Source organism: Coccidioides immitis, assembly GCF_000149335.2.
Source record: "Coccidioides immitis RS genomic scaffold supercont3.3, whole genome shotgun sequence".
In the NCBI taxonomy this organism is placed as follows: Eukaryota; Fungi; Ascomycota; class Eurotiomycetes; order Onygenales; family Onygenaceae; genus Coccidioides; species Coccidioides immitis.
Genome location: NW_004504308.1, coordinates 3,311,266 through 3,330,453, shown reverse-complemented (window position 1 = coordinate 3,330,453; position 19,188 = coordinate 3,311,266). Strand labels below are relative to the sequence as shown.

The following is a 19,188-nucleotide window of genomic DNA, read 5'->3' as shown; positions in this document are numbered from 1 at the left end:
CCTGCAACCTCCACTTTTCTCCGTACAAGCACCAAGAAGCAGACCTTTCATTTTCCCGACAACTAGAGAACACAGGAAGCGAGCAATGGTATCTCCCTTAAATTTAATTGAAAGATACACAGCCCATCGTTCAATTAGTGCTCACACATTTCTAGGCAAATCTTCCAAATCTCCGCCGGCTTTTCGTAGAAGCCCGTTCCGAGGCCGAAGAAAATGAATACTCAAGAAATGCCGTATGGCTGTGAACTTTTTCCAAGAGAGAACAAGCTAACAATGGGCTTAGTTTTATAATCTCGTCCTATTCATATCTTCTGTGGCAGTTTTCAGCCTCATCGCCCAGAGAATGGGCGGCGGAAAAACAGCTCAATAATTATATAAACTACAAAATAGACATTCCCAAAAAGGCTCCTGAGCATCGACCATAGGGTACAACATTGTATTAGATATAGGCTCATACAAATGCTCAGAGACTCAAAAAGCAAACTTTTTCGGGAAAGCCGTAAATGCTATCAGGATACCGAATGGGCCCCAACACAACTGGCCTAGAAACACCCCATGTCAGCCAGATTCTACGTCGTCGTCATTAAGGAAATCAAAACTTTTGGCCTCCTGCGTCGCTAGCCGTCTAGGACGTCCGCGGTTCAGCCCCTCATCGTCAGATTCCTCTCTCCCCCATTTCTTCGCACCTTCTTGGATGACTTCCAGGTCTTCTTGAAGCTCTTTTGTTTCTCTGATAACGTTGGCCTGCGCAATGCTGTATCGTCCGACCATCCCAGCGTCACTGAGCATCTCCTTTAGATGTCGTATCTTCGCTTTGGGTGTATCGAACGGCGCAAGCTCGCGAGGCCACATTTTTCTTATGCCACACTTAACCAACCAGGATTGCAGTCGTTTGATCTCCGCTTGGTCCTTGTCGACATTGGCATCTTTACCACGGCTAGATCCAGTCGCCTTTCCCTTCGTTGGGCGGTTTTTGCGCTTTCGCTGTTGAGGCCTTGGGGCCTCATCTAATACCTCCGACATTTCACTCTCCGAGGCAGCTTCTTCGCTCTGCGTGGATTCAACGGCTTTCCCTCTCACGATTACCTTTCCCTGCGGCTTAGGCCTCGGTGGTTCATTCAGCACAGCACACATTTCACTCTCCGGTTGCTCATCTCTATCGCGCAAGTTCCGCGGCTCAATTTCGGTCTCAGAAGCAGACTCCACAATTGGTCTCGAGGATTTTCTAGGTTTCTTTTCCATTTTTGTCCGTTTCGCTAGGATGCCCGACTCTATTCCTTCTTCGATATCACTTTCCTTTTCCGACGGCTTTTTAGTATTGGATAGTGCGGATACGCGTTCTCGGTGAGAAGGTAGTGCGCTTTGCCTTCGTCTCTTCCTCGGTGCTTCCGATGTGGCGGCTGACGCTCTCTTAACACGCTTGGGCTGTAATGGCGGTCTCGTCGATGTAGTGGAACCTGCCGGTCTCTTGGGTGAGGGAGAAGCCGGGATCTTATTTTTCTGATCAAGCAGTTGGTCTTGCCGGTCCTGGAGAGAAGATCTTGGAGTTAGCCACGAGTGAAGCGAAATCAAAGAGCAAAAGCCGTTGGGAGGTTAGAGATGGGGATCATACCACTTCGTTCTTGATAATCCCTTCGCTCTTTGGCTTCCAACCCAGGTCTCTCTTTAAGAATTCAGCTGGTAGGTTTAAGGCGTTTTCAACCGCTCTGCGGATGCGCTTCATAGTCAGATCCTCGAATTTTTCCAATCTGTACCATTCTGCGACTGTTTCACGGAGCGCATTTTCGACGATGTCATCCTCAGGCGCACTGAAGGACGAAATTGACTCTGAATCGTCCGACATTTTGCGTTGTAATGTTGGGGAACCTTTCGGCCAAATCTTCCAGGCAAAAACTCGACGTAGTGGTGGTGTGTTTAACGCGTCAAACAGAGGATTCTACGTGTCTATAGTCACCAGTAACTGTATTCAATCAATGAAATTCCCTGTACTCCGTACAGAGTAGACATGTCGCTATTGCGCTGTGTTATGCGCTGGGCAAATGCGGGTGTTATATTTGTCTTTGGCTGGCGCTCGGACCTTATCTCTCCACATGACGTGCGGTTGGTCGGCGATCGTGAGGTCCAGATCTCCGCCGCGATTCGAAACCGGAGTACGGAGTACGGGAGTACATAATTCACCACATTAACTGTACGATTGAAAGGCAACGTTAACGAAGCGTACTTCACTCTCTTGTCTTCCTTTGAATTTTTCCTTTTTTTTCCCTATCTACTGACACTCTCCTAAACAACCCAGTCTAGACGACCTTTCCCGCCCCACGAGTGTTAAATGGCAGAAATCTTGACCGAGCAGATCGACGCCCTCAAGGAGCAAAAGCTACCCAATCGGGGTGATAAAGGAATCAAGCAGAATTTGCCAAAGGGTGTAGTGTTAGATAAAGATGGAAAACCGTAGGTTAACCGTTCCTCTTCTCCCCTGCGACACTTACCTGGTCTCTCTGCGTTGTTTGTCTTTGCTAACGACCCGTGTTCACACAGCTGTCGCACATGTACATCTCTTGCTGACTGGCGCGCTCTCACAAGGATGAAATCCTCCTCTACCGCAGCCGGAGCCGCTGCCGCTGCTGCCACCGCATCCTCTTCATCGTCCACCGCAGCCACACTGCCGTCCACGAGATCCGTTCTAACCTTGACTCCCTCCGATCCCATCCCCTCAGACTGCCCTGCTGACGTCGAGACCCTTGGCCGAAGCACTTGGACCCTCCTGCACACAATGGCAGCGACCTACCCAACATCTGCAACCCCGCAGCAACAAGATGACATGCGCTCGTTCCTCTCGCTCTTCTCAAAGCTGTACCCGTGCTGGGTGTGCGCAGACGATTTCCGGACGTGGATGAACGATCCCTCTGGAAAGAATAAGCCAAAAGTGAAGGGAAGAGATGAATTCGGAAATTGGATGTGCGAGGCACATAACGAAGTTAATCGAAAGCTGGGAAAGAAGGAATTTGATTGTTCAAAGTGGCAGGAGAGGTGGAGGACGGGCTGGAAGGATGGAAGATGTGACTAGGGAGACGGAGGACTCGTCGTTTGGCACGTCATAGGATCTTCCTCAGGGATGACTCTGGCTGCTTTGCCCTGGCCCCTTTGTGGCTGTGGCGACTATTGCGCTTGGTATGATGCCTAGAGCTCCCTATGGGTGCCATTTAGACCCGTTTTTATGAAGCATGATAGAATGCCCTGCTTGCATTGTATATATCCACGTATGTACACTAGATATTTGTACTATATTCAGCAACCCAACTCATGATGTAACTAGATCTTGATTCTATAACATCAGCATGTACCGTTTCGCACTAGGAGTCTTGTATGGTGACGATATTTGCCCCAGCCACATGTTACATCTGGGAGAGCCAGATCAAATTGATTATTAAAAAAAGCATGGTCATGGCATAGATAAGCTGGTATCGACATTATTCCCCCAGTCTATCATCAAAGCGAAGACAAGTAATAAAAAGTAGAACTGTTTAAAAATTTCCATCTTCGCAAATCCATCTCCGATAGAAAGAAATCATAACCGCCAAAAACTCTCAACCAAGATACGCGAGCCCTCTACTCATCTACCTCCACTTCTTCGGCGGGTTCTCCCTCGTCTTCATACCCATTTGCTTCATCTTCATCTTCTTCTCCTTCTTCATCGGCCAAGAGCAGCTTCTCAAATGCAGAATGAGAAGCAGCCTTCACAGGCCAGTTGGACTTGAAGGTTGGAACAACAACTTTGGGAACCTCCTGCGGTGTGCCAAGCGCAGGCAGCTTAACCTCATCTTCTGTGAGACCGTTTGCCTCAAGGATTGCTTCCGCTTCTTCGGTAAGCCCGTGGGACTTCGCTGTGAGATAAGCCAGCGGTACTAGTTTCATCAGCACTTGTTAAGGATCGGCTATGAAGGCGATATACTTACAGAGACCAAGTTCTTTAAACATCTGTATCCTACCCTCAACATCACCAAGGTAAATTGCGTTTTGGAATCGGGACGTAAAATCTCCCCGGTGTTCTGCGATCTTTGCCATTCGATTTAACTTTTCCTGGTCGCCCGTTGCTAGATAGAGGAATGATAACTTGTCAAAATTCCGTTGCTTCTGATAAGTCATCTCCACTGTCTGGTGATTTCCGTGTGCTAAGGCTTCGTTTCCTAGCCGTGACCACAGTTTAGGGCGGTCGAGTTGCTTCGCCATTTCAATGGCAACATCAATGTTACCACATTCGAGGGCCAGCTCGAACCGTGTTTGGGGATCTTGTACGAACTGTAAAGCAATTTCTGGATAACCCTTCTTTTGTAAATACGAAATGATGCTTTGTCCAACAAGACTGGAAGTTTTAATAATCTGCAACATTTCGTCATAGTTGCGTTTGACCAAGGCAAGCTTGAAGCGATAATCTGTCGGATCGATTTCGAGGATAATCGGCTGAGCATTTCTATCAAGACAACAAACACTCTTGCCCTTTACTCGGACTAGGTATATTGTGTTGTCAAGAGTTCGTACAATGCCATTGTCACTACCAACTGTCAGTAACCCGCATCCACCAGGTTGAAGAACAACATACCCATTTAAGAGAGAATATTTGATATGGTTGAGAGTGGAATACAATAGGACACCACTATCATCCCAGCAGGCACTCTTGATGCGGATTGTCTCATGCAATGTGCTCACATGTTCCAAAGTCTTTGTGGCGATTGTCACATTGTGCTTGCTCAAAAGAGCCACATATTGCCCATCATTCGACCACACAACATATTTAACACCGCTAGCACTTGATTCAGCCACTTGCTGTTTTTGCTGAATATCATATAAAACAACAGAAGTCGGGGTTAGGAAGAGAAGTAAGCCAGGTCCGCCGACACAGATGTCGGTGGTTCCAGAAGGGGGTTTGATCGTTTCGGAGGTCGAGTTGTTCATGTCCTTGATATCGATTTGCTGGGTTGGTTGATTAAAAATTGCGAACTTATCGCGGTCAACGAAAACAGCTGATGTCCCGTGGCCCCTCTTGATATCAGTTGGCTCAATAGCCCCCGCCGAATCTTTCGGAATGTGTATAAGTTCGTAAGTGCCATTATCAGTTGGTGAGGTCACTAGAATCGCGCGTTGGGCTGCATTGTAAGACAATGTCCGTGGTGGCACCCATGGGCTACCAAGCTTTCTGAGTGATAACATGGGGGGGGACTCAGTCCTCTTAACAAAGTCATAACATTTCAAATGTTTCTCCTTTGTGATGTAGAAGAGTTGACTTTGATGTATAGCTGATGCCGGACGTTCACGTTCTAGTTTGAATACCATAACACCGGTGTCGTGCCCAGCAGCGAATAAATTAATTTCTGGGTGCGCAGCGATTACCCAGAATCGGTCTAAGTCACGCTTAAATGACTGGACGGATGTTCGCTTATTCAAATCCCATACACGGATAGTCTTGTCCTCTCCGACGGATAATATCAAGTCTTGGTGAGGGTGGAACAAACAAGCAGATGCGTTCTGGAAATGTCCTCGGCAGGTGTCGACTTCCCACGCCTTGGTGTCTGTACACGGTTAGTTGCTTTCCAACCACAGGCAATTCTAGAGAGAATCCTACCGCTCATTCTCCAAAGTTTTACTAAGCGATCATCGCCTGCAGAAACAATCAATGGCAGGGTAGGGTGGAATGCAACCCAGTTAACGCCACGGTCATGACCTTCGAGCACAAACTTAACCACGGCATCGGTATTTCCAAACATATCCGCCTGAGCAGGACTAGCACGGGCCAGCTGATCTTCGAAGCTCATTGAGCTGGTTGGAGCGGAATGCTTCTTTCGGAGGCCAGATATATCCCACACTCGAACAGACTGGTCGAGGGAAGCAGAAACGATCAGATCCTCCTTTGGATGGAATTGCGCACACATAACATAATGATTATGGCCGGTCATCGTGCAAACTGCCCTCTATATCAGTGAAGAACCGTGTTGACGAAAGCATCAGAACCACTTACTCAGCGATCGATTCTGCCAATTCCAGATACGGATCGTCTGATCGTCGGAACTTGAAATAATCCACGGGTGTTCATGATGAAAGAAAACCGTACGAACGTAATCTAGATGGCCATTGAGCGTAAAGAGACATCGGCGTGACTGATATGACCAGACTTTAATTTTGTAGTCATCGCCTCCTGATACGAACAGCGGCTGTGTTTTATGAAAATCGATTCCTCGAACTGGGCCGTCATGCTCTTCGAACCGATCGATCAACGTTCCCATCCTATAATCCCATAGTTGTATCGTGGAGGAGTGGAGGGAGACAAGGAGCCATGGCCTAATTACATTTTAGTATCGGAGAGAAAAGGAGGTATGAAGACCGCGGTTAACTAACCGTTTGGGGTGGAAGGCAATGCCCTTTGCCCTAGACGACTTAGATTCGAACTAGACAATGGTGTCAGTGGCAAGCTCTCATCACCAAAGCTGCGGGACAAACCTTTGTGAGCATGGTGGGAGCGGACTGCATGTTGACGGGTGGTGGCCGAAGCCACGGTGTTCTGCAGGCTCTCTCGGCTGAGCAATGGAAGAGCAATACTTGAGTTGATAGGATGAAAGGCCGCGGTGTCAATTGAATGCTATTTGATTATCAGAAGCCCTTTATTGCTGCCTTACGCTGCTGTCCCTCAACGGCGCTGTGAAGTACGTGGACTCTTCGGAAGTTGTGGTTCGAGCGGCTTGTATGGGGAGGAGCCAGCCCGTACTGGGCCATACACGCGAGCAAAGCTATAACGACGTGTCATTGGCTGGTCCCTTACGGACTCTGAAACCCAAAAACCGATCTTTTCGATCACACAATTTCAACCGGACCATGACGACGATCTCATTCTTACCACCTCCCAGTTCAAAAATTCGCGCGATAGGAGTCTGGTGTTGTCGTTATTTTGAACAAATCAGACACTACGCCCTCAGGTTCTAGGGTGCATCGATACTTCTCACTAATAGTCCTAGATCCACAAGCTTCTTCCATGGCCGGTTGAGTCCATCCTGCTTTTGAACGGCACAACGACGGATTCCATATAATAGATGGCCAAATACAGCTACATGAGTCTTTTCACCCTAAAGCCTTTCTTTGTGACTTCCGAAAATTTCATATATGCATCCCGTCGGGCCGAACGAAGACGATGCTGAATCGGGAACTAAACAAGGCCGATCCCATTTTGCAAGGCGTCAGAAGGATACACCTCCAAAACGGAAGCAATCGCTTGACTCCGTGGCCCCTCGTAAACGTCGCTTGAGTGTCGAGTTCGACGGCGCGTTCACTATCGAAGATATATCTAACCAAGACTCTGGATACGATGCTGATCTTGAAGTGGTTTGGCCATATCAATACGAAGACGGGGGCGAGGAGGCAGAGCCCGGTTCAAAGCAACCGACGAATTCCAAATGGACAGGTCCGAAGCGGATAAACCACGATGATGTGTCACACAGTAAATTGATCGATTGGATGCGCTCCTTACGCTGTGACTCTGAAAACGACACTGCTCGTCTAAAGAAAAGCCGAAAGAGGAAATCGAGGCCTTCGTTGGATTCTTTACACCAAAGATCGTCTCTACGTTCCGGCCATCCGAGTTTGAATCGTCAAGAATCTAAGAAGGCACTCCTTATGGCCAAGAGACCTAAAATGGAATATTCCGGCTTCGAGACTGACACAGACCTGGACCTTGACCCGATAAACCGCTTCTCAGATGGGCCCTTCATATCTGAAGCATCCGCACATTGGAACCATGAAAAGCACGAGTCAAGTGCCGTCGGGAGTGATTCTATGGATATTGACTGAGTCTCCTCGTGGGTACTGCGTATTATGGTGTGCTTCCAATAGCTGAGACGAACGCCATTTAGCACTTTCACTTCTTCAGATCATCCACCCATAGAATAGAGTACTTCTCCGTGCAAGTCACTAATTTCTTGGCCATAAAAAAGGCCAACATTCAAGCGTGAATCAAGATTATCCTCCTCAAATCTCCGGTACGAGTTATAGTCACGTGACATCCCGCTGGCCATCCATGACGTCAGAGGCCAACACCTCGATATTGAAAGACTGCCATTCCATGAGGTTTTTCCTTTTAATTGACAATGCTGAAAAGTGGTAAAATCCTGATGTCCTCGATGCTATACAATTGACATTTCTTTTCAAGTCCTGTTCCATTGGTTCATCGTATTTTTGCACAATGCCCACCAGAACATCAACTCGTCAAGCAGCCGTGAAAGCGAACGAGGCATTGCACCAAACTGCACGTGCAGCAACTAGAAGGGCATCTGGCAGCAAGCGGAAAGGCTCCACTGATGAGGGGGGGGCCAAGGTCAAACGTGGAAAGAAGGTGGGAGACGAGCCCCATGCTAAAGAGGAGGCTATTCCTGCAGACCAGCAGCCAAGCCAGCCCCCAAAGGACCAATTGAAAAAGGCTGAGAAGCAGCAGAATGGACATGATATAAACGGAGATAAAAAGAAGGCATCTAGTGAAGGGAAGGGATTGCAGAAAGAAACCAAGGAGGAGGGTAAGGGAGGAGCGGCCACACAACCAGAGACCGCAGTAAGAAGATCCGTAGACAGGGAAGAAGAAATACCATCGAACGTTTTGGAGAAGGGAATTATCTACTTCTTCTTTCGTTCACGTGTTGGTGTTGAAGAGCCAGAGAGTCTCGAAGACATTGCGCGGAGTTTTATTGTTCTGCGGCCTCTACCCCTAGGTGCGGAGCTAGGCAAAGGCCCGATTGGAGATGATCCTAATTGCCGACTTCTTGTCCTCCCAAAGAAACAGTTGCCATCGTCTCCTCGTGAGCGGTACATGGGCTTCGTGGAGAAGGCGAATTCCACTCTCAAAACGATCAGAGAATCGTTTTTGGGCACGGAATACGAAACGAAAACTCAGGGACATCAGGAAGTTCCAAGCGCAACTCCTCTGGCCGAAGGTGTCTATGCAATTACATCCACAACTCGTAGTTCTCACCTAGCATACATTCTCACCATTCCTGGGGAACCATCCGAAATCCAGACAGATTTCGGCCTCAAGAAAAAGGCCTCTTTTGTTGTCAGCTCCAAAAGCCCGAAGTTTCCTGGGCCGTCGATGGCGCGGCTTCCAAAACCTCCGGAATACCCCCAGGAGTAAGTGTATTTCTGTGGTTATTCTTGAGTCCAGCATCTAACGCATGATAGGATTTTGGATGGGTTTCGCGACCTCCGTTGGGTCCCTTTGGAGCCCAAGTTCATTAATTACCCTAATGCCCAATTCCTTATGATAGGAGAGGCACGAGGTGAACTTGGTAAAGGCGGTATGACTGAAAACAAACCGAGCGAAAAAGTAGAAGCTGGAGAAGAGCTTGAGCAGCTGGAGCATGAAAATGAAGTTCGAGCTTCTCCACTTCGAGGTAGGTTTCCGAGCGCCGCTGTTGTAAGGCGATATACTCATTCTTTTTTCGTAGATGATCACGCAGTCTTCGAAGATCTGGGAATGAGCTCAAAACAGTTTTCGTCCATGCCGACCACGTGGGAGTAAGGCGTTTAAAAGCCCTATAATTATCCCCTTGTATATTGAGTGCGGAAGAGTTTGAACGGTCCTTACCAAACAGGCTTAATGGGGACAAATGGAAAGTGAACTTAATATTTGTATAAATCCGGCGCGCTCTGACATATCATTTGACAATGCCACCCGGATCACTTATGGTCACATCGAAGCAGACGGGTTGATCTTAGCCATTAATATCAAAACCTATGTACAATAATAAGAAAATTCTCCGGGTAACCTCCGTCACATATTTAGTACGTCGGAATGGCGGTAACTGCCGGCTCTATAAGTATGTAGTTAACTTTGCCTTTCAACTTTCAAGTCGAAATGATAGTGAGAGAGTCGAGCGAAGCGGCAGTACAATACCTTTCACATTTACGGAGCACAGGGTGCAAGATTGGGCAGAGGAGAAATCAATGATGGCTTTTCAGGTCAACTCATCTTGTGGCCAGCGACGGGCAAAAAGAAAAAGAAACCATATCGCCAGCGCTCCACAACAGGTCCAACGTGACATCAAAAGCGAACATCATTGGGCCGGACAACATCCCCGTCCTTGACAGTGACATTGGGTGGAGCAAGGAAGACGGGTCGTGAGGGAAGAGTATTTCCCAAGATACCTGCGCCCACTACCATTTACGATAGAACTCTAGATGCTACAGGGGTTCCGGCTCGAGTGGTGCTCGGTTAGGACTCCAAACTTTTGGAATATTCGCCTAGATTGAGGGTCACTCCGAAGCCGACTTACAAGGGACGCGTTAGGCGCATTTCCTAATGTATGTAGAAAGTACGGGAGCTCTTCTGGGGGCAAAGAGACACGTGCAGCGTCCTTCTTCACCATACGGATCAATATGTAGCTAGTTGAAGCACAAGAATGCTAGTTGCTCAAGGCGAATCAAAGTCCAATTTTGAGCTGCACAAGGCTCATTCCAAGCAAAAGAGCTCGCTGCCCTCGTCCCTCATAAAGGGGAACACATTTCCCAGAGCGGCCACTTTTTTCTTTTTTTTAAAAAAAGAAAAGGAAAAGCACTCTGAACCCCGCTTGCCATTCCGACTGCAAAATGGCGCCGCTATGGAACTGTTCGTTGAGCTCTCTGCTCTGGTTTCTTTCCCTCTCAAATGCTGTGTCGGGTGGAAGGGTATATCCACCGAAAGATCTTCCAGTGGTGGGGGAAACAACCTGCGGCGGACATACATATCAATACCACGGTCTGGCGGGCTACGGAGTCGTCCCTTCAGACGCGGTAGATAAATACGGTGATACACTCGGCGGTATCGGCAGCGCTATAGCTGTAGAGCAATCTTCGTGGCAGAGAAAACGAGATGGATCATACGAAGGTATTGCGTGGGCATTGCCAGACCGCGGCTGGTATGAAGACGAGCATCCCTTGTGAAGATATAAGGCCTGTTCCACTAACATGGGAGCGTAGGAACACCAATGGTACCCTGAATGTGCAAGCAAGAGTCCAGAAATTGAGCTTGAAGCTTACTCTGGCACCCACGGCCAGCGCCGAAAACCCATCCAAACCAAATCTCCAAATAAAGTATCTCGACACGATTCTCCTCACAGGGCCAGATGGTACTCCTACCACTGGAATTGATGCCGACGCCACAGGATTTATTTCATTTCCGGGATTCCCTCCGTTACCAGGAGCGACCATCAATGGCGACGGGTTCGGTGGTGCAGGACCAGGTGGACGCCGTATCTCTTTAGATTGCGAAGGTCTTGCGTTGGGTCGTGATGGCTCATTTTGGGTTTCGGACGAATACGGTCCTTATGTCTATAAATTTTCGCGTCGCGGGCGGATGTTGCAAGCCATCCAACCGCCGGCTGCATACCTTCCTCGCCGTAACAACACACTTAGCTTCAGTGCTGCGTCACCCCCAATATATGACCCCGACCGAATACCTGTTCCCGAAGATCCTGAATGCGGACGCAATAATAATCAAGGCTTTGAAGCCTTGACGATTTCGCCTGACGGGAAAAAACTCTTCGTTATGCTTCAGTCTGGCATGAACCAGGAAGGGGGGCCGAAGAAGCGGAATAGAAAGCAGGCGCGTTTGCTCGAATATGATATTTCTGGGAGGAAACAACGGTATGTGCATGAGTACGCGGTAACATTGCCAACGTATGTAGACTACACGGAGGAGGACCCCGAGAAAGCCACATTGGTTGCATCGCAATCGGAAATCCATTACCTTCCCACAGGAGACTTGATGATTCTGGCGCGGGATTCCGGCTTTGGCCATGGTCAATCAGAATCCCGCTCGGTGTATCGCCAGGCGGATATCATCTCTAAATCTCGATGGACGACAGACATCAAGTCGTACCAGTACGACAGAGTCAACGGCTCAATTGCATCGTCGACTGGAGTCCTAAAGGCAGGAATAAGGCCCGTTGAGTACTGCCCCTTTATCGACTACAACCTCGCTTCAGAGCTGGCGAAGTTTGGTCTCCATAACGGCGGTGAGCAAGATCGATTCCTGCTCAACGAGAAGTGGGAGAGTCTTGCGCGAGTTCCCGTCGATCGAAGGGATCGTCGACATCACAAAAAGCACGAATATTTCCTGATCAGTTTTAGTGATAACGACTATATCACCCAGAATGGTAAATGAGCTCCTTGGATCCTTTAGGTCAACAGTGCTGATCGTTCTTAGGCCGCCTTAACTTCGGCAAGTTTAAGTACGCAGACCAGTCTGGATTCAACCTGGAGACCCAGGCGTTAGTTTTCCATCTTTCGCTTTGATCTGACTTTCGCCATATTCTGGTGGGAGGTCCCACGTCACAACTGTTGAAAGATGTATCTCAAGGAAGTTGATGTGCCGGGCATATTGAAGAGAGGAAAAGAAGATCAAAATAAATAAAGAGATGATGTCGGAATTAGCCGACATGCTCTGTGGAGTTAGAGAAGCCTTTTTACAATTCGGGCATGAAAGCTTGCCTAGCCTACTTGACGCCCAGTGGTGCCAAGCGCCAAAAAGGGATCAAAATGATACTGTGTTGTCATCCCCTCTTCCCGGAGCACGCCGCCCTTGTGCTCCAGAGTCCTAGGTAAAAATGTCATTCCGGGTTGTAAAGACGTTCCATGGATCAAGATAGGCACCCATTCTTTTAGCTATGATTCTTTATTGTGGGCTAAAGGCTGTGTGCGTGACAGATAAAGGTCAAGCACAACTTGCAAATCGGTTACAGATATTTCTTGGGACACAACAAAACCAAAATTAGGATTAGCGTGGTCATAGTGTTACAAACAAACTTTCTGACACTGCATGGCCCTGATAATAATATTTCTCACTGTTGATGGTTTATTCTTTCTGTCTGTCGACTTGCTGATTTCAGGAAGCTTAAGATCTTTCATGTGAGCATTTGCTTGCAAAATGAGGGTTGATTCAGAATATCTGGATCTTAGTGATATTCATCATGGGTGTTACTGCAGACAACATTTGAATGTGAAAGCTGTGGATCCCAAGACAACTACGGAGTACAGTACTTTAGTCAGTACTCCGTAAATAAAGACTTATTCTTCTAACCTCACAATCATCAGTAAAACAAGAAGAAAGATTTCCAACTGGCTGCAATGTAACAACTACACAGAGAATTAAAAAGAATCTGAAAATCCTGAGAAGGCAGTAACAGAAGCAGTAATGCAGCATTATCTTTCTATTTGAAATTATCCCATCACACGCACCCATATGTTCTTGAGGGGGAGGTGGATAGCAAATAACCTTGGGGTTAGAGCAGAAAGAATATAGCATCAGTGATAAGAAATATTAGCACCAGAGCCACAGCGCCCGCAAAATTTGTATAATGAGGGTGTGAATCCACTAATCTTATTCTATTTTAGTGGTGGAGCCCCGAGCAGCACCCGACAATATGGAGTGCTCTCTGCTGCTCTGATTTGGTTGGGATCGCGCGTCGCCGAATGAAGCATCCCATTCCGCCCAGTGGATGGATATGCTTCAAGAGAAGCCTGGGGAGCCAGGAGCCTTAGAATTATTGTCCGAGGACCTTCGAAGGGAGGGGGAATATGGAGTTCCGGGCCGCAAGCACAATCACAGGAATGCAACCCCGCCATTCGGATTGTTGGTTGTATGAGACCGAAGAGCACGGAGGAGTAGCGAATGGAGAGCGGAGATACATCGGTAAGTTGTGGCAAAACCACAGGTTGCACTCCCAGCATAGTCATCCGATCGCTTCGTTTGTGCTTATTTTATCAGCTGGCAGGGAGTTACATAGTTAACTACGTGGGGGGCCCTGGATGATGATGTCTGGAGAATCCCACTACGAGCTGGGTCGTCATGCTCCGAGAAAATTTATGACCAGGTCCCTGCGACCCCCTCCCACATTCAGTTGCGGTCAGCGAGCTTTGCGGAGTGCGTGTGGCTGGGAATGAGTTCGAGAGCGGAGCAAATCCTCGCACTAACACTGGAACTATTGATGCTTTTTTAGGTGTGAAGGTTTTTGTCTTCCGCAAGTTCCATAGTTACCCGGTTACCATACCCTTGCCGAGGGGCAGAAGCGACATGATAAAAAGATGTTTTTAAACAGCCATCAGTCACCTCACTTATAGCAGACCCTAAGCAAGAGGCTGAAGGTGTAGCCGATGTATGCTCCGTATATGTATCTGTATGTGTCTTATATGCACGGGGGATCTATTTTAAAGGCCCGTGGAGTTTGCTGTTTCCAGCGACAGGCCCTGATCGTCGACCGACTGGACGAAGCGTGCGCCTGGGCTTCCCTTGGCACAGTGCATTGATTTATGTCGTCGCACGCCGCCTCGGGGTTCCGGGGCTGAGGATACGTTTGTTTCTCCCACGCATCCAATTATCGACGGCGAGGACCAGCGAAACCCGCCAAAAGAAACGAGGCCGCCGCCACGCCTGGAGAGATCTGGATGTGTGGATGTGGATGCTCTTTTGAATTTAGGTAGAAATACCATCCTCCACGTCTCTTTTCTCTCTGCTGTGAGAGGTTTACCAATCGCTGGCGTCTCTGTGCCACTTCCGTCGCCCTGGCTCTGCAAACTTCGCGCTGTTGAGCGTTCAGTGTTCCTCCCCACTCCGAGACCGCAGTGAAGTTTCTTTGTTTTCTCGGCCCCGTTTTCCCAGATCTTCATTTAAAAGCATACCACTATCTCTCCCATCTCCAAAAAATTCACATTTGTGTTCTCATCTGAACATCATCTGTGTTGCTTTGGACTTTGGTTATTGCTGTATCCTTATCACCATCCTAGGGCCTGTTTCATGGTCTGTTGAACGAAACCCAGTCTCCGACTTTGCTGCTGTGTGTTTAGCCTGTCCGCATCGCCTGTGTCATTACGTCAACTCTGCCCTCAGCCATCCGTTTGCAAAGACCTGCGCAGAAAGCATCTTTAAGACACTTATTAATACGTACTTCTTATTATTCTTACCGACAGACCCGGACGCGCGATGCCGTATTTGAAGATAAAGAAGTCGTTGTAGCATCCGAATCGGGGGTGTTTTGTTTCATCGACTGGGGATGACATTGATGGACCGACGACGACGCGCCCGAGTATCCCATTGTATGTACACGCCGCGATCATGCCTATCGACTATCTGGGGAAGATTGGTGACGGGAGCGGTGTCTTAACGTCGAGAAGGCAGAGGATGAAGCCGATTAGGTTTGCTCGTCCATGGTTGTCCCCGTCCGCTTATCATTTTATGCTCACCCTTGCGCTCGTTCAAAGGTCCCAATCATCGGGAAACTTCTTGGATCAGGATGACGTTCGTGCTGGTCCCGGACGCTTCTCGAGCTCTCTTCCATCTCTCAAAGACGCCTCCAACCCTTCCCCTTCGAAATACAGCACACGGTCATACAGATCCCCTTCTTCAACAGACTCTGCACAAGCTGAGATGACCTTGGCCAGTGGGTATCGCCCCGACATGTTGGATAAGAAGGCTAGGAGTAAGCACAAGGTCCATATCCTTCCGCATCTCAAAAAGGACCGATCAACGTCTCTCGACCTGAATCTCACCGCCGTCGAAAACGAAGGACTGGGAATATACACGAACCTAGACAGAGACCAAAGATATGGCGATGCGTACGTCACTGCAACGCGCTTGGCGGGGTCAAACAGCCATCAACGCTCTATAAGCGGCAATTCCCAGGGCTCTGTGACTATGACAATGTCTGCTTCAAACAAGCCCGGGTCGCACTATGTTCATCCCATGCGCCAGACCCCGCGCCCTCGCACCCCAGTCAATCGCTCTCATCAAAACTCGATTACTGACAACTCCCCTGACACGCACCAGTTCCCTGATCTCGATGGCCAAGCCACCTCGAGTAATCGAGAACCCCCCAGACAATCTTCTTCCCTAAACTCCAACATGGAATCGCGTCCCTCTTTCAATATTCACCGAGAGAATCTCACATTCCCCCACGCCGCGTCACAGACAAATGTCGGAAGAGCCTCCTCCTCGTTTAGCCGCCAAATGGACAACAATAGCGCGCGAGAAACAATATCGCCTATCTCTCGAAGCTCGCTTGAATTTCCATTCCGCTCTAAGAGCCGCCCAAGCACTACAGACCCCGTGGCGCGGGCAGCAGCCGTCCAGGCCGCCAGGCAGGCTTTTGAAGATCGTGAGGCTGCCAAGTCGCGTAAGCATGAGCAACGGAATATGAAAGCGCAAGATAAAGAGCTACGGCGGGAACAAAAAGAACAGCATGAAGGGTCGGGGAGGACCCCGCGCTTAACAGATTTTACGTTCCGAAATCACAGAAACAGTGAAAAGGCAGCCCATCACGAGGGATCCGCCCATGGTGATTCTGGATATTATTCAAGTAGTGGTGCAAGGTATGGGGGTGAGGGAGGAACGAAATTCGGGTTTAAAAGCCCAAAAACGGCATGGCTTTTGTTTCTGACATGGCTTCGGACTCGGATCTTCAAGATGGGAAAGAAGATTAAAAAGATGAGCTAGAGACGTGTTACGCGTGACGGATGAATCTACGCCTTTGTGTTTTACGAGCCCCCCGACACTCGTCCTTGGTTTCGCCCTGGTTTGGCAGGAGGACACACATGGGGTTTATGGCGTTGGCTGAATGGTGCGATCGGAGTTATTCGTCGTTGAACTGGGATGTGCCTTTTGTTTTCTTTCTTTTTGCCGCTGTTTTTTTACTGCTGATTTCGTTTCTCTTCGTGGTCTTTCCTTTCCTTCCTGGCGATATATGTACGGGTTGCGAAGTTCCTGTCTATCATTTAAGAACTCCCTTGCCATGTATCTCTCGCTTTCGCGGAGAGAAATTGCTGATCGTTACATGGGGATGTCAGCCTCGAAAGGGGAGTATAAGGCAGCCACTTCGCTCTTGTTGTGCTCCTGCTTTATCGTGTTAGAATAGCATCTGCATCTGGAGAATCCATATTATTCCTTGAATTCAACGATCGTTTCCACGCTGCACGAAACCAGCTCCATGAGAGGCCATGATGCTTGTGCTGCCTTGCCGAGGTCCCCCGGAGGGCAAGCCGGCCAATCGATGATGCTATCACTGATTATATAATAAACGTCCAACGGCCCGCCAAGGCCTTTCCGCAAGCAGCTAGTGCCAGTATCACCTGACTCAACGGCCAGCCTGTGCTACGGCGGATCAAGCAACCTCTTCTTCCATCGCCAGCAAGGCATTACGGTGGACCACGCAGCCCAGGGATACGCCCATCAGCATAACCGCAAACATGGTGTACGATTGGGAGGGCAAGCGAGACGCCTGTTACAGGATGTACATTGAAGAGAAAAAGTCTCTGGATGATATCATGGAGTATATGAAAACGTCGCATCAATTTGCACCGAGGTGTGTTTTGGCAATTTCCAAAAGAAGGCATCGGCCCGGAGATTTCCCTGTTCCCCCCTTAAATCCGCAGATATAGGAGCACTACTGATAAGGAGACTTACTAACTTGTCTCTGCTCGTCTTTTCCTTGCCTCTCTATGTATCCAGTAAGCGAGCTTTCCAGACACAGTTTAAACGCTGGGGTTTCCCCTCGAAGCACAATCCTGCGCATAAAAGTCCGAACCTTGTGGCGCGAGTGAAAGAGCTATGGGAGAACAATGTTACGCAGCGGGATATGCTGCGAATTCTAAACGACGAAGGGTATATGATTGGGGAGCGTGGGCTGATGCGACTACGTGCAAAGAACAGATGGCTGCTGAGAGTCCCGAATGGCATGAAGTCGTACCGAGAGAGCGTTCCACCAACCGGCGCTGAAGAAGCGGCTCCATCTGACATTGGGACGACTCAGGGGGCTTCGGTGGATGCTCCCGGCGAACAAGCAGGTCCTGCGGTGCATCAGGCGGTTCCTTCGTCTTCTGATGCGGATATCATGGTGAAGAGACAAGAGAGACTGGCTCAATTGCGGGCGGAGAGTGACGAGAGATGGGCTACTAAGAAGCGACGGCGCCGCACTCGGGGTTGGGGAGGGTTGCCTGCCGACCCTCCTGGGCCCCCGCGCTTCCCATCCGAAACCACGCTTGATGAGAGTAAGAAATACCTGTGTCTGACCGATGCGACGTACCGAGAGATTCGTGATCAATTTCAGCGAATATGTGAGGAAGCTGGGTTTATCAAAAAGACGATTGCCGGGCCAGAGAAGTGGCAGGCAGCGAAGGATAGGCTGATACGGGAATCCCCACATCTGCAGACTATGTTTTGGGCAAATAATGTTCATGTGGAACTAAAGACGCTTGCGCTGGACGTTGTTTGCACCGATGTCACGAAACGAATGCGTACTTTAGAAACCAGGATGACCATAGCAGAGGCGAAGAACACTTTGGGGATTAACCCGGAGGAAAGCAGACAAATACGGAATGCTTTCTACGACGCACTGAGAGCTGATCATTTCACAAGCAAGATTGAAATGGGTGACGACCGTTGGAAGGAACTCAAACAGCGCTGGATTCAGGACTCTGACATTTTACAACGTATCCTTTCCCCAGGGCCAGCGGACCCTCAACACGCAGCCAAAGTTAAAGCAGTAGAAGTGCTCTGTCGAGATGTTATGAAACGACTGCGAGACGATCAAGCTAAGCGTGATCCGAGCCTTCGACAGGCAACTCGACGGGGGCCTAATACCAGCCGAGCTCCTCGAGCTAGAACCTCCACCGCGGTTCCTAGTGGGGTTACTTCACTGGCATCTCAAGCGCTTGCATCGACTCGCATGGCTAGCGGCGAACTTGGCGGGATCCAGATAGATCCGTCACTGATCCAGGCCGCAACTAACGACCCTTCTTTCGCCATTCATCAGCAGCCAGCCGCGCAACCTTTCGATTTCTCCAGTCCAATCCTTAATTCACAGGCCCTTGTACCAGTTCCTGTTTTCCTCCGCATCCACCCCCAGTCTCAGATCCATCAGAATGCTAAAACTTGGATCAGCAAGCTTAATACGCGGACTGTGGCTGAGCTGCGAATGCTTGCTTTAGTGAAGTTCAAAGATGCGCGTGTGGCGAGGATAGAAGGCACAGTGAGAGACGACGACGGGAGTGATATCTCCTTTCTCATTACCGAAGACCACGAATTGGATGCATATCTCACACATGTCCAAGGCCGGACAGCAACATTCTCCTTTGTTTTACAGCCGGCTCAGCAATGACCCTGGCAATTGAAAAAGTGAATTTCACCCTATTATT

The 19,188-nt window shown here is 48.9% G+C and overlaps 8 protein-coding genes across 9 annotated transcripts; 6 read left to right on the top strand and 2 right to left on the bottom strand.

The window, feature by feature from the left end:
- Positions 1–274: 274 nt before the first annotated feature.
- CIMG_07697 (transcriptional regulator) lies at positions 275–1,984 on the bottom strand. The gene is made up of 2 exons (XM_001240533.2): positions 1,613–1,984; positions 275–1,527 (listed from the first exon to the last, which is right to left on the bottom strand). Exons 1-2 carry the CDS (start codon positions 1,841–1,843, stop codon positions 559–561), a joined length of 1,200 nt encoding a protein of 399 aa, XP_001240534.1. The 5' UTR covers positions 1,844–1,984; the 3' UTR covers positions 275–558.
- A 217-nt stretch (positions 1,985–2,201) lies between these two features.
- CIMG_07698 (FAD dependent sulfhydryl oxidase Erv1) lies at positions 2,202–3,356 on the top strand. Its single transcript, XM_001240534.2, has 2 exons — positions 2,202–2,448; positions 2,536–3,356. Exons 1-2 carry the CDS (start codon positions 2,327–2,329, stop codon positions 3,062–3,064), a joined length of 651 nt encoding a protein of 216 aa, XP_001240535.1. The 5' UTR covers positions 2,202–2,326; the 3' UTR covers positions 3,065–3,356.
- A 100-nt stretch (positions 3,357–3,456) lies between these two features.
- CIMG_07699 (coatomer alpha subunit) lies at positions 3,457–6,714 on the bottom strand. The gene is made up of 7 exons (XM_001240535.2): positions 6,490–6,714; positions 6,388–6,437; positions 6,011–6,330; positions 5,618–5,956; positions 4,598–5,564; positions 3,954–4,549; positions 3,457–3,902 (listed from the first exon to the last, which is right to left on the bottom strand). Exons 1-7 carry the CDS (start codon positions 6,517–6,519, stop codon positions 3,607–3,609), a joined length of 2,598 nt encoding a protein of 865 aa, XP_001240536.2. The 5' UTR covers positions 6,520–6,714; the 3' UTR covers positions 3,457–3,606.
- Positions 6,715–6,875: 161 nt separating this feature from the next.
- On the top strand, positions 6,876–8,011 carry CIMG_07700 (uncharacterized protein). Its single transcript, XM_001240536.2, has one exon. The coding sequence runs from the start codon at positions 7,147–7,149 to the stop codon at positions 7,828–7,830; it is 684 nt and encodes a 227-aa protein (XP_001240537.1). The 5' UTR covers positions 6,876–7,146; the 3' UTR covers positions 7,831–8,011.
- Positions 8,012–8,113: 102 nt separating this feature from the next.
- Positions 8,114–9,773, top strand: CIMG_07701 (uncharacterized protein). Its single transcript, XM_001240537.2, has 3 exons — positions 8,114–9,156; positions 9,208–9,419; positions 9,474–9,773. The coding sequence occupies exons 1-3, from the start codon at positions 8,222–8,224 to the stop codon at positions 9,545–9,547; spliced, it is 1,221 nt and encodes a 406-aa protein (XP_001240538.2). The 5' UTR covers positions 8,114–8,221; the 3' UTR covers positions 9,548–9,773.
- An 841-nt stretch (positions 9,774–10,614) lies between these two features.
- Positions 10,615–12,300, top strand: CIMG_07702 (uncharacterized protein; the record flags this gene model as incomplete). Its single annotated transcript, XM_001240538.2, has 3 exons — positions 10,615–10,922; positions 10,984–12,161; positions 12,212–12,300. The coding sequence occupies 3 exons, from the start codon at positions 10,615–10,617 to the stop codon at positions 12,298–12,300; spliced, it is 1,575 nt and encodes a 524-aa protein (XP_001240539.2).
- A 2,237-nt stretch (positions 12,301–14,537) lies between these two features.
- CIMG_07704 lies at positions 14,538–16,967 on the top strand. Of its 2 annotated transcripts, XM_004445114.1 has the most exons (3): positions 14,753–14,837; positions 14,971–15,195; positions 15,262–16,967. In XM_004445114.1, the coding sequence occupies exons 2-3, from the start codon at positions 15,116–15,118 to the stop codon at positions 16,490–16,492; spliced, it is 1,311 nt and encodes a 436-aa protein (XP_004445171.1). In that variant the 5' UTR covers positions 14,753–14,837; positions 14,971–15,115; the 3' UTR covers positions 16,493–16,967. The 2 variants fall into 2 exon arrangements, with proteins under 2 accessions (XP_004445172.1, XP_004445171.1); XM_004445115.1 differs by having other exon boundaries at positions 14,538–15,195.
- Positions 16,968–17,212: 245 nt separating this feature from the next.
- CIMG_07705 (uncharacterized protein) lies at positions 17,213–19,151 on the top strand (the record flags this gene model as incomplete). The annotated part of the gene is made up of 2 exons (XM_001240541.2): positions 17,213–17,357; positions 17,504–19,151. Exons 1-2 carry the CDS (start codon positions 17,242–17,244, stop codon positions 19,149–19,151), a joined length of 1,764 nt encoding a protein of 587 aa, XP_001240542.2. The 5' UTR covers positions 17,213–17,241.
- Positions 19,152–19,188: the final 37 nt, after the last annotated feature.

Bases quoted from the DNA above. Each gene is read 5' to 3' on its own strand.
- CIMG_07699 (XM_001240535.2), bottom strand. From the start codon at position 6,519: ATGCAGTCCGCTCCCACCATGCTCACAAAG. The intron at 5,957-6,010 runs GTAAGTGGTTCT...TATAGAGGGCAG, and splicing joins TTGGCAGAATCGATCGCTGA to TTTGCACGATGACCGGCCAT. The intron at 4,550-4,597 runs GTATGTTGTTCT...GACAGTTGGTAG, and splicing joins AAATATTCTCTCTTAAATGG to TGACAATGGCATTGTACGAA.
- CIMG_07700 (XM_001240536.2), top strand. From the start codon at position 7,147: ATGCATCCCGTCGGGCCGAACGAAGACGATGCTGAATCGGGAACTAAA.
- CIMG_07698 (XM_001240534.2), top strand. From the start codon at position 2,327: ATGGCAGAAATCTTGACCGAGCAGATCGACGCCCTCAAGGAGCAAAAG. The intron at 2,449-2,535 runs GTAGGTTAACCG...GTGTTCACACAG, and splicing joins TTAGATAAAGATGGAAAACC to CTGTCGCACATGTACATCTC.
- CIMG_07704 (XM_004445115.1), top strand. From the start codon at position 15,116: ATGCCTATCGACTATCTGGGGAAGATTGGTGACGGGAGCGGTGTCTTA. The intron at 15,196-15,261 runs GTTTGCTCGTCC...GCTCGTTCAAAG, and splicing joins CAGAGGATGAAGCCGATTAG to GTCCCAATCATCGGGAAACT.
- CIMG_07697 (XM_001240533.2), bottom strand. From the start codon at position 1,843: ATGTCGGACGATTCAGAGTCAATTTCGTCCTTCAGTGCGCCTGAGGAT. The intron at 1,528-1,612 runs GTATGATCCCCA...TCTTCTCTCCAG, and splicing joins GGATTATCAAGAACGAAGTG to GACCGGCAAGACCAACTGCT.
- CIMG_07701 (XM_001240537.2), top strand. From the start codon at position 8,222: ATGCCCACCAGAACATCAACTCGTCAAGCAGCCGTGAAAGCGAACGAG. The intron at 9,157-9,207 runs GTAAGTGTATTT...AACGCATGATAG, and splicing joins CCTCCGGAATACCCCCAGGA to GATTTTGGATGGGTTTCGCG. The intron at 9,420-9,473 runs GTAGGTTTCCGA...CTTTTTTCGTAG, and splicing joins TCGAGCTTCTCCACTTCGAG to ATGATCACGCAGTCTTCGAA.